Raw genomic sequence first — 15,980 nt, forward strand, 5'->3', positions numbered from 1 at the left:
TCCTTCCTCTTTAATATATAGCAAGCAGAAACTTGAGAAAATACATACAAAATGAATGAAAAAATGTTATTTTGACGATCAATTTGGATGCATCAAAACTATTTACTTTTTCTCTATATAAACGAACACAGTTAAAAAACGATTGTTAACGTCAATGTACACACACGTGCGCTGGATCGTAGGAAAGAATTGGACAACAATCTTCACATATCTGCCTCAGATGGAGCTACGGTGTCGAGATAATTCGTCTGTATCAACTTGCCCCTGTATCAACCAGCTCCGGTCTCCCCTACCGTAAACTGGGGGAACATTGGCAGGTTTTTGAAAGATTTTGTTATATAATTTAAAAATTAACATGTTTACATTTGCTTTAAGTATCCTATCGTAACATTGCATATTTTGTGATTATACTACAACTGTCAAAATGCATAAAATTTATGTCCTTTTCCTTCTGTAATACATGTTAAAAACGTTAGTGTACCGGGGTAACATTGGCACATCATATAGCTAGCATTAACGAGTTAAGTGTTACTAATCTGAAGCCAGTAAGCTACATTGCCACTTAAATTTGTTTATTTCATTTTATTTTTTACATCTTAATAGCATTAATATCATTACATATAAATAGCATTGACAGGTTAAGTTTTACTAATCTGACGTAATACAATGTAATCCCGGCGTATGCCAATGTCCCCCCAGTTTACGGTACGTTACACCTGTTCATTAAATAGGAATCGATTTTTCTAAGGGAGGATTTCGAAGGAGGCGCGTTGTAATCGTTAATCAAAACCGTAGCCAAGACGAGAACTGCCAGACACGGAGTAATTAAATGAACAGAGCCCGAAACACCGACGGAATGTAACTGCATCCCCCGGAAAGCAGACGTCTCGCGTTATCGCGACGAGATGGAGCTACGATTCCCGGAGTTCGCAGTCCCGGGCATCGGAATCACCGTGCCGTGGAAAATCGGCGGTGTAGCCGGTGGCGCGGCGTTTCTAGCTGCTGGATCCATAGGGAAAGTTCGCGAAGGCCCGAGAGAAGAGGGCACCGGGCACCGGGCACGAGCGGTAAGCACGGAGGGGGTTGCAAAAGCCGGCAGGGACGAGAGTGCACGCGCCCGTATCCGGAGTCGAACGAAGCGCGTCGCTCTCGGCCGGTAGGTGCGCTCGTACTTTCTGCGCCGGTTTGGCCGTGAGTGGTGGGGAGGGGTGGTACAGCGGCACGTGACCAGAGCGGCCAATCGGGTCGACGCATAGCCGGCGTCCGGCACATGGCGGCGCGCCGGCTGTAGCACCCGCAGTCGCAGTACGTCGCAGTCAGTCGCAGTGGTAACACGAGCGAGAGGGTAGTTGCACGCGCCTGCCTTCGAAAGGAAAGATCGCGCTTGAGGGAGATACGGAGAGAGAGAGAGAACGAAGGAAGGAAAGAGAGAGCGCGGCGCCCCTTGCCTCCGTTTTCAGTGCTTCAGTCGCGCGACGACGCTCTCGGACGCTTCAGTCAGTCGGCCGGTGACGAGGCTCCCACAAACGTGATACACGCGCCGTTACGGTTACGTTACGTTACATCGTCCCATCGAGCGGGGAGAACGAGAGCGAACGAGACGGAACGAGGCACGCCGAGGAGAGGACGAACGAACGAATTCTATACAACAACACTACGCGTATAACATCGGTTTCTCGGAGCGAGGCACGCCAGAATAGAAGAAAACAACACGAGCGACGACTTGGACGGTTTGCCGAACCGAGCTCCTTGATAAACCACGAACCTCGATACGAGGCTCGCCCCGACCAGTGCGAAAATATCATCGAGAAGGCCATTTTCGTCGCGCTGGCTTTGCACGCGGTGAAGGAAAGCGCGCGCGAGTGAGAGAAATAGAGGTTAGACTGGACGGGAGAAGGAGCGCGCGATCGTCGGACGACCACGAGATATTACGCGTCGAGCGTAAGCCCACACGTTTTCAGTGTTCCGAACGACACTCGCGCCGGTGCGCTCGAGCCGCACACGCACACGCTCACGCAACGCCACCGTAGAGAGACCACCGAGAGGGACGAGAAAGGAAGAACGGCGGCCCAACCGATCACCGACCACAGTCGACGATTTTATTTTTGTACGGTGCATCGTTGTTTTTCCTAAACGCATTTACTCGCGACCCGTGGCACCAGAGCGCACGGTGTGCACAAGCCGATCGTCTCCTACCGAGGGCAATCGACAGTGTGTGTGGTGTGCACGCGCGCGCGTGTGGTACATTGTTTTCCGATTATTTCGAATTTGAGAGAGAGAGAGAGAGCGAGACTTTCGTCACGTGGAGAATAATATACCTACGTGAATTCAACCACGAGCAAACAGAGAAAAGACACGGGCTTGTGAGGACGTTGAAGCTGAAGGACTACCGGCAGCACACAGAAGAGACAACAGTGGAAATCGGTGAATACAAAGAGACTGTGATCTTACGCTCTGTGCAAGCATTTACCTACCAGTATACACGCGTAATCTGACTATTCGGACGCACGCGAGAGCCAAAGGAGCAAGCATGCCGACGAGTTTGTTCAGCGAAATGGACCGTGGAGCGAACGGCGGTGGTGCCGCTTCCCTCGAGGATCAACGGGCCCTGCAATTGGCATTAGAGTTATCTATGCTCGGGCTGGAAGGTACGCCCGGATGCCCTGGAACCGGCACGGGGACCGGCACCGGGACAGCCAACGATCCGGACCCAATGCAAACGACACCAGCGGGCGTTTTCGAGGAGGCGCGTTCCAAGAAGAGCCAGAACATGACCGAGTGCGTGCCGGTGCCTAGCAGCGAGCACGTGGCGGAGATCGTCGGCCGACAAGGTAAGCGTGAACATAACCTCCACTTCCCTGGCCACCTCGCGAATACACAGGCGGCCCGCTTGGCTCGCCACGCCGCGTGCCCGCCACTTTTCTCCTTTCCCCTCGCCACTTAATGGCGGAACGTATTTCTAAATACAGTATCGGCTCGATGCCCGTGAAACATCGATCTTTCATTTAATTTCGATTCGGAATGTAACACTTCCCGGGACAATTTCTCTCTCCAATTTCCGTGGAAGTTATTGCTTTCAATTTTGGAAAATTCTGTCGGAGAATTGTCGCGCAGGGATATAATTTAAGAATATAATTATTCCTTTTTTAAGAATGCACGAATTCTCGTGCGCGCTAAGCTAATAGTAAATATAACGCGATCCTTTAAGATCGATAACGATTTATCACACGACGATACATTTTATAGTCGAAAAGTAAACGCAAAGTCCGGGATTCGATAAATCGTGATTGTGCGGGGCTTAGCTCGGAGACGACGCGAATCATACGGCGATTGCGCTCGTCAACAAAGATATTCGTTGTGCTCTTAAACCGTGCGAATGTCGAAAGCTCCTTCCCAGTAATCGAAAACACAAACGTATGAATTTCAAATACATTTCTCGGGAAGCCACTGCCGTCCATTAAAATTTATAAGCCGTTATGGCTTTACGTGAATCGAAGCCACGCAAGTACACTGGTTAACGGCGCTCGTAGAAACAAAATCACCATAGCAAACGTATATTCGCAAACGGTTTTTTTTCTTAATATTCAACCCTCTTTGCACTAGGCGCTTCCTGACGATTCACGATACGACCGATCGGTTATCGTTAGCACGCTCGAGTATGAAGTAAATATTCGTCGGGTTTCAAGCTACTCGAGTAAAGCTGGGGGAAGTAGTCGAGAAATAAGCGATAGCAGATATCGCTAGAAATGTAAACGAATATCTCTATACTAATAGCAGGACACTTTTGAGTCGGCCTCGCGTTATTGCTACCCAGCAGCCTCGAAATATCAAACACTCCTGATACTTTATACAGAAATTCGAATAGTTCAGAAACGATCGACTCGAAGACCCATGTTTATCAGGACGTATCCATCTCTTTCCCCGAGCTTTATCAACGAAGTTTGTAACCATAGCTCTGCGGCACCCTGCATTCTATAGCGTGCGTTCCTCGTTACCGGAATCTGTCTTGTACACACATACACGCAGGCCCAGCGGCGGTTCATTGGCACGGGGCACGAGGAACGCGGTACATATCAAGTAATGCTGCAATTAAACCAATCTAACGTGTCGAAAAGCGAATTCGTCGGGTGGCTGGCCGACGACGAATCGTCGCGTACAGTGAACCCTGTCGTAGGTCGTGGCCGCTCGTCCCGGCTACCTTCGCGATGAGGCTATCGTCTATCTTAGTTTCTCGGTGCCGGTTGAAAAAGACCGGGCGACGAGAGTGGAGCCTGTTTATGTTTCGACATCGTGCCTCCCGACGACACGCACCGTTCTTGTCCCATAAATAACAACATCTTGTCGCTCCGGGCGTTCGGGAGCGATGGATTTTTTCCGAACCTTCGCTGGCCCACCGACGATCGTTCCTCGAAACGACAGTGTCGCGCTCTTTCGCCGTTCCTTCGGCCGCGTCGACCGCCCTGGCGCGCTTTTTTTCCGCGCGACACTTTCCGAGAAAGGTGTCAGGAATAGCTGCGCGACGAACTTCGAGGGCGTAGCGGCCCGCGATCCCATCGTCCCCCAAGGTTCGCTCGCGTGGCGTCCGTCACGACTGAGCAGACACGCTCCGCGGAATTGCGAAAGCAAGGGGGCAAACATTTTATCGATACTGCAACGCCGCGGATAAGTCGCGGTTGAATCGGCCGTTTCAAAGTAATTTCGTCGATATCACCTCTGCGGACGGCTTACCGAACGTGGAACGGTAATTGTTATTATCTGGCAGCGTAGCGATTAAGCGGCGTGTTTACGGTGGCTGTCAGCCTGACCGTCTACCAGAGGGCACGGAACCTCGACGGCCGTTAAACTTGGGGAATTTCAAACAGAACGCCGGGGCGGGAGCTTTACGAGCATCCTTCTTCCTTCCAAATGTCGAAGCACGGGCAGGTTAGGAACGGAAGCTAGCGCCAGAGACACGCTACGTGACGTTGGCTCTTGTGTCGCCACTTCCGACCTTTTTCTACCGCAGCCGATATGCGCTCGGCAACTAACTCGACCGTCCGAAAACGCTCCGCCGGGTGGAAACGACAGTTTTCGTTTGTGATCCGCTCGTTCCATTGAGCCCGCGAGATAACGCGACGTCTAACGAACGCGGCTTGTCCCCTTTCGCAGTGCCGTGCAACGTGAAAAGATACATCTTTCCATCGAATAACGAGACGGGCCCGCTTTTATTGAGCGATCCAGAGTTTAGAACGGACCGCGATTTCGCTGATGCCGCCACGGGTTTCGAAATTGAGAAAAGCCGAACGGTCGCGCCGCGGCGCCGCGTGGCTTGCCATTTACATCTTAACGTCTGTCAGAGATCGCGCTCGCGATAAATAGTCCCGTAAGTCTGATCGCTGGCGATCAATACCGAGCCCGTAGCCCCCTTTCGCGCGCGAACCCGTGAGATTTACGCCGTTATCGGCTAATCTTGAGAATGACTCTTTGGCCACTGAGGATATCCTTTAATTGTATTCGTTAATCAACTGCGTCGGGTTCACGCGCGTTGGCAGTAAGGTGGATGTCCCAATTAGCGACCCAGTCACAAATATTGACATTTTATCCTTTATTTTTAAGTATGAATTTTTTTCGGTTCGAAACGGGTGTTAAAATTATTGAATTCGATTCGTGAATATTCAAAGTATCTTGCTGATGGCTTCGCTAATGTATATCATAACATATAATTAAGTAATTAATAAATGGTTTCACGCGTGTCAGCTACAAAGCCGCGAGAAAGTAGTTTGTTGTTATCGAACTTAAGAACGGCCAAATTTTAGGTATTAAGTATTTCTTGCATGAGTATATTAATGTAAGAAAAATATATTCGCGTAAGTTGAAAAATAATTGTAAATTTACTATTTAAAAATATTGCATCGCATTTTTTATTAAATTCATAATAATTATGCGGGTCAATAATCGGTACTCGTAAAATGTAAGAATTCCTATTATTGACACGAGATGCCACGTCATGTTTCCATCTTACGTGTTTGTCAGTTTGCACCATAACCTGATTAAGTAAGGGTGGCTACTTAGTAAAGCCTAAAGTATATAAACGACGTAGAAACTATTCGCAACAACAATTGGAAAATGCTTTGGCAGCTATCAAATCTGGTCATAGCATTAAAACTGTTGCAAATTATTTTGTTTTGTACTAATTATTTTATAAACATCCTTTTCCGATGCAATCATTAATTGGGATATTAGATTGATGAGACACGGTCCGTGATAGGTCACTCTTTGGGACGAAGAGGGAATTGAAGGTAAAAATAGGAACACGTGCACCATGTAATATATTTATTATTAATAATTATATTCGAACAATTTCATCATGAAAAAGGGGCCTTTTTCATACTAGAAAAGAACCAGCCATATAATAGGCTATTAATGAGTAACTGCGATAAATACTTTTAATATGTAAATGTGTTAGAACGTGCGCGTACATCTTACAGGGTCGCTAACTGGGACGTTTACCTTTTCGCAACGCAGTTTTTGTTCGGAGTTATTTCGTCGTTACGTCCCTTTCGGCTGAATATGGCGGAGGCTGATAAATTGTTGTAGGAACATTCTTTTTATTTTTGTATATGCCGCTGCTTGGTGTACTAAAGCGAAAGGTCGATGGAATATGGAACGCGTGTAAATACACGCGGAAGGGAGGTCTATCGATAGCACGTGCCGTCGATCGATCATCTACGCCTCGCTGTGGGCGCATCTGCCGTCACGTGTGAACGCGCGCGCAATTTAAGCAGCCCGATACAATTTTGCAAACTAGAAATTGGTCGCTCGCCAAGCCCCTCTGGGCACGTTAGGCGCCGATTTAGAAGTCGTTAAGACGTGCGCGTTTCATTATGCTTTTTATCACTCGTAATAATTACACTATTTGATCATTTTGTAGCCACCGATCGACGATCTGGGACGTTAAGAAACGCCAAGTCGGGCATACAGTGCCTCACGTAAATAGTTCACTGCACCGATTTCATTTACCACGGCGCGCGAGAGGAACGTCGTTGCGTGGCTCCCGATATCTGATTGATAACGTTTTATTATATCCGTCTAACGCACCTGGCAACGGTGTCGCTTCTATGTCGCAAAAGCATTCCCGGAACGCTTGGCTGCGTTGTTATACAACGCTGTGTAGTGTACGTTTCAACCACCTTATCTTTTCCAAACATTTTCTATTTCACATAAAAATAAACAGGCCCTCGTATATGTAGAGTTACAAAGAGATTGGGTGTTCCATGTTCTTTGTACTTGAACATTTCAAACATCCTCTGGAGCAGCTACTGGTTATTTATTAACTTAACTAGCGGAATATGTGGTTTCGACCTTATCTTACTGTGCCAATAGTTGGTCATTTAAGGGAAAGCGGAAATTCATATTACGCGTTGTTATTATTAATATAGTATTTTTTAAATGCGTTATTGATAGTTAAATTCTATAAAGTATCTATTTTTCAAATGTGTAGATGATTTTTTTAATAGTAGAACAATTTTTATTTAAAATATCTACAATATCTAAAATACCCAGAAATGTCCTTTTTACCAATAGTCAGCCAGTAAAATCCTAACTCCAGCCTTTTATATGCCAGTAGTCAACCAGGTTCTTCTATCAGGTTATATATGTATCTGCCACTCTATAGTATGGTTATTGTTAATCGTCAGAATGTTAAGTGGTTCAAAATTCATGATGTGTATACTCAAAATTTATCAATTTCTTTTTTCTGAAAATTCTAATTATTTGAATTATACCGGCCGACTACTACACCAATCGTCTAGTCGTCAGCCGTTTTGTGTACGTTTTGTGCTTCAGACGACTGGTTTTACATTAATTTTGGCGGAAAATAATAAAAACGGATGGTACCGGAAAGTGAGCTTTATTTGTTAGGCAAATACGGTTCAAATTGGCGATTTCTTAACAATATCCTGTAGCCAGCCGTGGCGGCTGACTATTGGTTTTCTTTCTATTTTGATCGTCAATAGTCGGCCACTTAAAAAAATACTTACTAACCTAAGTTTAAATGCAATTATAATTCCTCGAAAAGTTCATTCGAATGTTATTAATCGCGTATTCAAAATTTCAACATAAAAAACTTCGTATTAGTGTTGGTATACATTATTTCCAAGCGTCGCCTATAGTACTAAATTAATTCAAATTGACTCACCAGTCGCCAACCATCGAATCGCCAACACAATACTTAAAGCTTTCTGCAGTTCATATTTTTACCGCTAAAGGCATGAAACTCCCCACATTCGAAGGAGAGAGTACACTGATCATTGTTTCGTTTAAACATATAAGATTTTATTCCTAATTTCTTAATTCTAAGCAATTTATTTCCGAAAAGGCTGACTATTGAGTAGGGGTCGAAATAAGGCCACACTTACCCTATCTGTAGAATAAAGTATTCCCATTAACTGCCTCCGTCGCGTTTGGAATCATTACCCGCCCGTCTAAGGCTAATAAAATCAGCTATACTCGATAGAAGAGAAAACGACGGCGCGGTAAAAGGAAGCCGTATGTGCTGGTGCGGTCATATCACGTGAGTCGCGCTAATATTGACCGTCCAATAACATTAGACCACTCGGACACTTAGAACGGTGTCAAGACTGTTCGTGTTTTAAATTCAGTACCCGCCACGGATTTCCGTACGTGCTTATCGTCCCTTCCGTTCCGCTCTGGCTTTCTCGCATCCTCTGTCGCTCGGCGTCGCTGATTGAGAGCCACTGTGTCGTGTGATCGACCATGCTTCTGCGTGCTACACAAAGCGCGGATTCACCCAACTTTTCCCAATAAATCGATCTCTATTCGTTCCGAATCGTCGCCGCGATTCTCGAGCTACTTAGTTTCGCTCATTTTTGATACCTTTATTCCACACAAATTTGCTGCTAACGACTTTCATCCCGCAATTGCACAAGATCTGGGTTGCTTGCACAATCGGATGTATACGCTCCTCGTTGCTCCCGATATTCTCCAATCGCGACCACCAGCCAAGCATTGCTAGATATACAAACGAGACGTCCGTATTCCCCGCTGGCATTTTCAATCGTTTCCCCAGTCAAGACAGCCGCTCGACGCCCGGTGAATTACGATTTTCCGTTCTTACATAAAACGCCCGCTTCCTGCTTTCCCAAACACTCCACCCTTCGCCGATTGCGACGGTTGCGCGCGGGGCCCAGGGTTACCTACCGATCTGCATGCACGGCGTCTGGGGCCCCGTTCTCTCTCTCGTTGCATTGTGTCTCGTAGATCTGGACCGCGGTGCTTTTTATCCGCCTCGAAACCAGTTCAACGTACCTGGCATGAATCATTGCTATAACGCGACAGGAGTTCCCTCGCCGGCGTGCCTAAAATCTCTCTAACCGCGCGTAACGCGTCGCATGGGTCGCGGGTGGGTAGGGAATTCGTGGGAGAGCCTCGCTCGCTGCCAATTTGCGCGGCGACGTTGTCCTGGATCCTGCGTGTCCGTGAGTTCTGCTCCAGTCGATTAGTCAGTTTTAGCGGGAAGATCGGATCCTTCTGCGGACCGTAATCGTGTCGATTCAATAACCACGTCTAATGAGTTTGATACGCCGTTCCATTATGAGGATGTGGCTATTTGTTGAGCATTTTCGCTCGATTCCCCGTCTTTCTCTCTCCCTTCTATCCCCGTCTTACTCGCCCTCGCGAGCTCTATCGCCGTCTCGTTCTCTCGCGCTGCTGATTCTCCTTCCATCCCCCGCGCCCTCTCGATCACCGCGTCTCTCCTCGTCTTTGTCCCTCCGCCGTATTCTCTTTCTGGCTCGCTCGCCTGGACCGGAAGCTGTAATGAGCGACTCCGTCGCCAGACTCGTCGCCTCGTGTGTCGCATCGCGCGGCGAACGATGACGTTACTTTGGAAACATCACGGCTGGTTATCCAGGTCGTTAGCTGCTGCGGTGTCGCGTATCTCCCAACGGGAGCAACAACGACGGGTGCCTGCGCCAGCCACAGGAAAACCGTCACTGTTTAGCCACGTCCCTCGCGTTTCTGTCCCGCCGCGGCGCGCGCCCGCTTACTACCCGCTGACACGTGGAAACCGCGCAGGAATTCGGGGACGAGATTTTCTCCTAGCACGCGCCCGTTACTCACCGCCATCGGCTCCGAGACACGCTACTTTTTTCCATCGAAAACTGACGATTCGTGTCGACAGGAAGGGTGGGAGGCGTGTTAATAGACCCGCGCAGACCCTGCCGCTGTTCACGCGTCTCCGTAAAAAGCCTGCAGGAGACTAGGTGGAATCTTTTCCGAGGATTTTACGACCTGCTCGCTCGGTGTGGTCAAACTCCCGTGCTCCCGATGGAGTGGGAGTGCCGGAGCGTCAGTGTATAAGATCTTTATTTGCTCTTCACGAACTTAGAACGTGAGGCTCGCTCGTGTCGCCTCGATGCACCGTTACCTATGAAGGGAGATTATGAAATGGTTAGACGGGACGTGCTATTTGGAAGAGTACGCAGACCGTTGCTTTATCAGTGGAACGTATTTTGGAATAAAGGAGGGCGAAGAGAGTACAGTTCTGGCGTTCGGGCAACATCGAGGAACCGAAGCGAGTTTCGAGGCCCAGTAGCGTCCACTTTTGTGGTTTTTCGTTACGATTGCGGTGTGGGTCGCTGGCGGGAGAGTAGTACGTCGGGGAAAAGGAAAAAAGCAATTACGTAAAAAATCGTTTCGAGCTGTGGCGAACGGATATGAGGTCTCGGGACGAGCCCCGGGTCTCTCGGTCGTCATTATTTTCGAAACTCCTGGCCCTTTTCTCTCGCCCGCAGAGAGTCGGCCACAAAATTAAGAGCTTCCGCTACGAAAGGAATTTCAAGCGAAAAGAGGGAGAAAGCTGGCTCTCTCAATGCACCCGTCGTCATCGAATTTCCTTCTTTCAGCGTCGACGGCATACTTTGTCACGCACTCCAATTCCGTCCACGGTATTCATCTGCCGGTTCTTTTGCTCACGAGGCCGTGGAACCGCTCTCTCGCTCCTCCTCGGTGTTCAATTTGCGGCTGACAATTTCGAAACGCTTCCCGCGCTTTCTCCGCCCGACGAAGCCACGAGCTTGACCGAGGAAAGGTGTTGGTTTCACAAGGGTTACGACCTGGACGAGCGTATTTCGGATGGAATTGATCCGAGAATCGCCCGGTGCACGAGCGAGGCCGATTCTAACGCTTGCAAAGGTCGCGGCCCCTCCCCTTATCAGCCACCATTCGATCTTCAGCAACGAAAAAAACGTCAGAGTATCTCGCCGGGGAGAAATTCGTTGGAAAGAAGCGAGGAATAGCGGCGAGCCATGACAAGAGGACGGTGGTTGTTGCCTTTGTTGGCCTCCGTGGCAGCTGTCGACCCACACCGGGCCTTTCCGTTCTCATGCTCGAAACTCGATCGACACTTAACCCTCGCGGGAGAAGAAGAGACAGGAAAGGCGCAGGCGACCCAAAGTAGTCGGTGCGCGTCGTACGAAAGAGTGCTTCCGAGAGATCGGAATAGGGAGGTTCCGTCATCTGTCGGCGATGAACCCGCGAAGTCTCCGTCGGCTGAGAACCACTGACGGGCCAACGTGCCCCCGCCTAGCAGATGTTTACAGCGCGTTGGCTGAAATGAGCGGTTTTTCTCGTTTTTTATTTATTCTGTCTGCCATGTGCAGCGACTACCCTCGGCCAGAGGTCGCTCGCCTCTTCGAACCGCCCTTCGATCCTCCACGGAGGCCTGTTTCTCTTTCTGCGCCGTGTCCTTTGGCTCCTTTGGCGACCACCGAGCGCGCAATTTCCTCCAGCTAATCCCGAAATTGATTGGTTATCGATCCCCAGCTAGTATGATTCAATTGCGTGGCAACGCGCGGTGGGGTCGCGAATAATACGGTCGCGAAAGTTGATAAGTGGAGGCTGCGCAGCTGGGAGAGGAGAGGAGGTGAACGGAGGCGAGGCGGCCCGAGCAGAGGCCGGCGAATCTCGTCGGGCGTAATTATGCATACCGCACGGTTTTGCGTGCTGGTCGATTTCTTTCTGAATCGGGAGGCCGCGAAACATTATTCCTCGATGAAAAAGCCGCCGGCCTGCATGTATAATTGCATCGGCGCGAGATTGTGCGTTACATACGTGTGCGGGGTCGGTCGCTCGTAATCGCGTTCTTCTGCAACTGCGAGCGCGGCGATGCGAGCGCGGCCTTGGATTAAATTATGCCGCACGCGACTTTTATTACATTCCCATTCAAATGACATCCGCTAATAGGTGCGTTAAACCTCACCGTAGGTCAGGCGACTACGCGTTTAGCCGCGTCTTGGGAACTTCAATGGGCATCGACGTGTCATCGTATCTCCCTTGGGGCTTCGCGGCCACTAGCTCGCGACAGGTAGTCGATACGTCTGCGCCTCGGAGCATGATGATACTCTGGCTTTGGGATAAATTTTGGAGCAGAGTTTCGCTTATGGGACATTCCATGCGAACTCGGACAGATTTCGGAGTAAGTTTTCGTAGATTGCTGAAATTTTTACAGGGCCAATTTTAAAATGTCCATATTTTTAGAAATGTGTCCATCAAAGGAAAGGATAGAACTATATTCTCCTTTTTCAGATTTTTAAAATCGCGCTCGATGTTAAAAACCTGCATTTGTTTAAAATAATTGCACAAAAATGGTTCAATTTTTTTTTAAACTGAAATAATTTTTTCTTAAACCTTCAATATCTTCTCTATAAGCACCGCAAAGCTCATCTCCATCCGTTTACTACTTCCATAGCTATAATGTTTTGAAAAAAAGTTAGTACTTAACTTGAAACAGCTGTAAAATCGACATTTTTCAAAATTTCGAAGAATCCTTCGAGGTACGTTGAAATATCACTAAAGACTACGACATGTTCAAATCTCAGCAATCTACGTAAACTTAGGTTCCCTTGGAGGCTACCCGCAAATTGATGGATCCACCGATTCGTCATGCTCCCGCGCGCCACCGAATCCCCGTCGATCCTCGCAGACAGGATAAGATAGAATTTCGCCGGGGCAGGGCGGTCGGAGTGGCTCGCTGGGCCTGATCGGAAGTGGAAAATGTCTTTGTTTGTTGCGCGCACCAGCAGGTCGGGGCCAATACTCGAGGATCCGCCGTGAAGGGGGGATATCGAATGTCCAGGGAACGACGTGCACACGTGCGGTCGACGAAGGTTCACCTAACCTCGTGCTTGTCGCTTTTCTTCTTTCCTACGCTCCGACGTGGCCTTCCTTTTTCTCCTCCACCGCCCCCACCTCCTTTTCTCCTTTGTCAGACCTTTGTCCCGTCTCCTTTATCCCGAGACGCATGGTAGCGGGCCCCGGGTCGGCCGCGTTGTAACGCCGTATATATCGACTCTCTCCTCTCCGCGTGGCCGAGCTTTGGCGAAATTCCACGACGATAGAACGCCACGGGCTCCCTGTGCACCGTGTTACCGAATGGTTTTTGAAACCCGCCCCGTAGATAGCCAAAGATACCGCGGCATCGTATTTTCCAGTGGCGTTTATCGGTTAATTCGCGCGGGTTAGCGACCGGTGGACGCATCGTCGCAGGCTCTTGCCCTCCGTTTCGCGCGGGCGAAATACTGCGAGCGTGATCCTCAATGCCCCCAACGTCATCGCTCCGGTCTGAATATAAGTTCGACGGATCTAGACTCCAAGGACCTCCACGCTGATAGGACGATCGGTGCATTTCCACGATTTTCAGCGCTCGCTCCGTTAACGAAAGCTTCTTCGTGCCACCCCTATCCTGTGTCCGATGGTCCTCGTGGGGCCCACGGCGCTCGTATTATCGAGTTTCCTCGCGCGTATTATTTCATGCGTAAAAGCGGCGACGGGACCGCCCGGCGCTTCATGTAAAGAGTACAAAGAAGTGTTATTCGAGCATCGAACAAGACTTGTCCTTTTTTTTTGTCTCTCTGTCCAGCGCTGTTACTCGTTTTTTTTTTCCACTCCGCTCTTTACAACGGTGCACATCCTTTCCCCGACGCAGCACGCACGAGTATCCGATTATTCGAAGACCGCACACGTCCCGGGAGGAAGTGGTTCGCAACCGAGCCCACCTACACTCGCCGCCTGTATGCACGTACGTGCATGCACGGCGGTGCGAGGCGTGAGCATACGCACGAACACCGCCGGCGCACAGTCTCTCTCGCTCCATTTGGCCAATCCGCGTCCCGTGCACTCGGCTCGCAACAATGCGCCCGACGTGGCACTTCCGTCCGGACGAGGAAAGCGTCGTCGTCGTCGTCGCCGTCGTTACTGGCCGGCCGAGCGATTCGTTCTCTCTCATCGACGCCGCGGAATTTGACCTGGGAACGTCTCGGGTCGAAGGAATTCGACCGAGCAGTCCTAGGGATCTCCTACCTACCTGGCTTCCTGTGTCCGTGAGGCTCCATTTTGTACCTCTGATTCATGGGTTCTTCTAAGTATCCTCTGGTATGGTAGGAATACGGGAGGGGCCGTCAGAGCCCGCATAATCGTTCAATTAAGTAATTTGTGTCATAGTTATTGCGCCGTGTTAAGGGGTTATACCTAGTCAGGCGACCGATAAGAGGCGAATGTTTGTGAATTTTTTTTTAAAAAGCGGAAGCATATATTCTTGCAGAATGTTTTGCGCTTAAAACAGCAACGTTTAAAGAACATTTGGTAATTTTTTCGTAGAAAAATATTTACGTTTATAATAAAGTAACAACTGACATCCCAGAAGCTTTTTTAAAAATTTGGTTTTGCGGTGAGCAGTGCCATTCGGAACCAGCTTATTTAAAATGAAAAAACAAAAAAGATTTCGTTAGTATATTAATGTATCCTCATGTTGACGGAGAGAATTTTCCGAAATATTAATTTCAAACAAAATGACGGCTATTTAAAGTTGAAATACTGATTTTTCGTGCAAAAATCACACGAAAAATCAGTATTTCAACTTTAAATAGCCGTCATTTTGTTTGAAATTAATATTTCGGAAAATTCTCTCCGTCAACATGAGGATACGTTAATATACTAACGAAATCTTTTTTGTTTTTTGATTTAAGATAATCTGGTTCCGAATGGCAGTGCTCACCGTAAAACCAACATTTTAAAAATGCTTCTTGAATGTGGGTTGTTACTTTATTATAAACGTAAATATTTTTCTACGAAAAAATTACCAAATGTTTTTGAAATGTTGCTCTTTTAAGTGCAAAACGTTCTGTAAAAATATACGTTTCCGCTTCTTCAAAAAAAATTCACAAATATTCGCCTCTTTTCGGCCGCCTGACTAGGTATAACCATAATCATGTGGCGGGTCATTTGGAATCTAGGGATCAGAAGTATCTGTGTTGGTTGCTGCTTATTAGTAACACTGTTTGGGAGGGATTGGGGTAATTCAAGTGTAATCGATATGAAATATAAATAGGCAAGGTTTAGTTTGGCTACTGCGAAGTATAGTGTAGAGTGTATGTGTATTATTTTTACACGCAAGGGGGTGTATTATGAAATGCCTACATCATGGTGTACAATGCTCGTAATTAAAAGTCTTATCAGTAGCAATATTGACAATACGAGGAAATCAATGAAATGTTACGTGAACAGATACTATACATTTCATTGATTCTCCTTGGAGTTCATTGAAACATCTCTTTTCTGCTCATTTTCTGTTATGCAATCAGCCGAGTCTAAAGCGCTTGTTTTCCACCTGTTATGGTCAATGAAAAGAAGTGAAGCACACTTGCTCGCTGGCATGTATGTGTTCATCGACGAATATACGTTGCATTTCAGTCACATCTTCACGTCTCGACGGAAAGTGTGTCAACACTCGTGTAATATTATATTTCGGACCCTCTCAAGATTATCTGAAACCAGTACCAAAGAAAAACAGAAGTAACTCTTTGATACACCACTCGCACATACGCCATTACCGCCTTTGAATACATACCTACTCACATTCAATTTCAAATTCCAAAAACAACTTCAGAACTTGTTACATCCAGTGCGCCCATTGCGTCACAGAC

At 47.9% G+C, this 15,980-nt stretch overlaps 1 protein-coding gene across 1 annotated transcript in view; it reads left to right on the forward strand.

Annotated features, from left to right (window-relative positions):
* The first annotated feature begins 1,332 nt into the window (after positions 1-1,332).
* The window catches only part of LOC143366589 (RNA-binding protein MEX3B-like), a 58,990-nt gene continuing 44,342 nt past the window's right edge, over positions 1,333-15,980 (forward strand). Inside the window, exon 1 of the mRNA XM_076807726.1 lies at positions 1,333-2,831. Coding sequence (XP_076663841.1) covers positions 2,531-2,831 — 301 coding nt within the window. The 5' untranslated portion in view covers positions 1,333-2,530. The remainder of the gene's footprint in view (positions 2,832-15,980) is intronic.

This window comes from Andrena cerasifolii, chromosome 3 (genome assembly GCF_050908995.1).
Source record: "Andrena cerasifolii isolate SP2316 chromosome 3, iyAndCera1_principal, whole genome shotgun sequence".
Classification (NCBI taxonomy): Eukaryota; Metazoa; Arthropoda; class Insecta; order Hymenoptera; family Andrenidae; genus Andrena; species Andrena cerasifolii.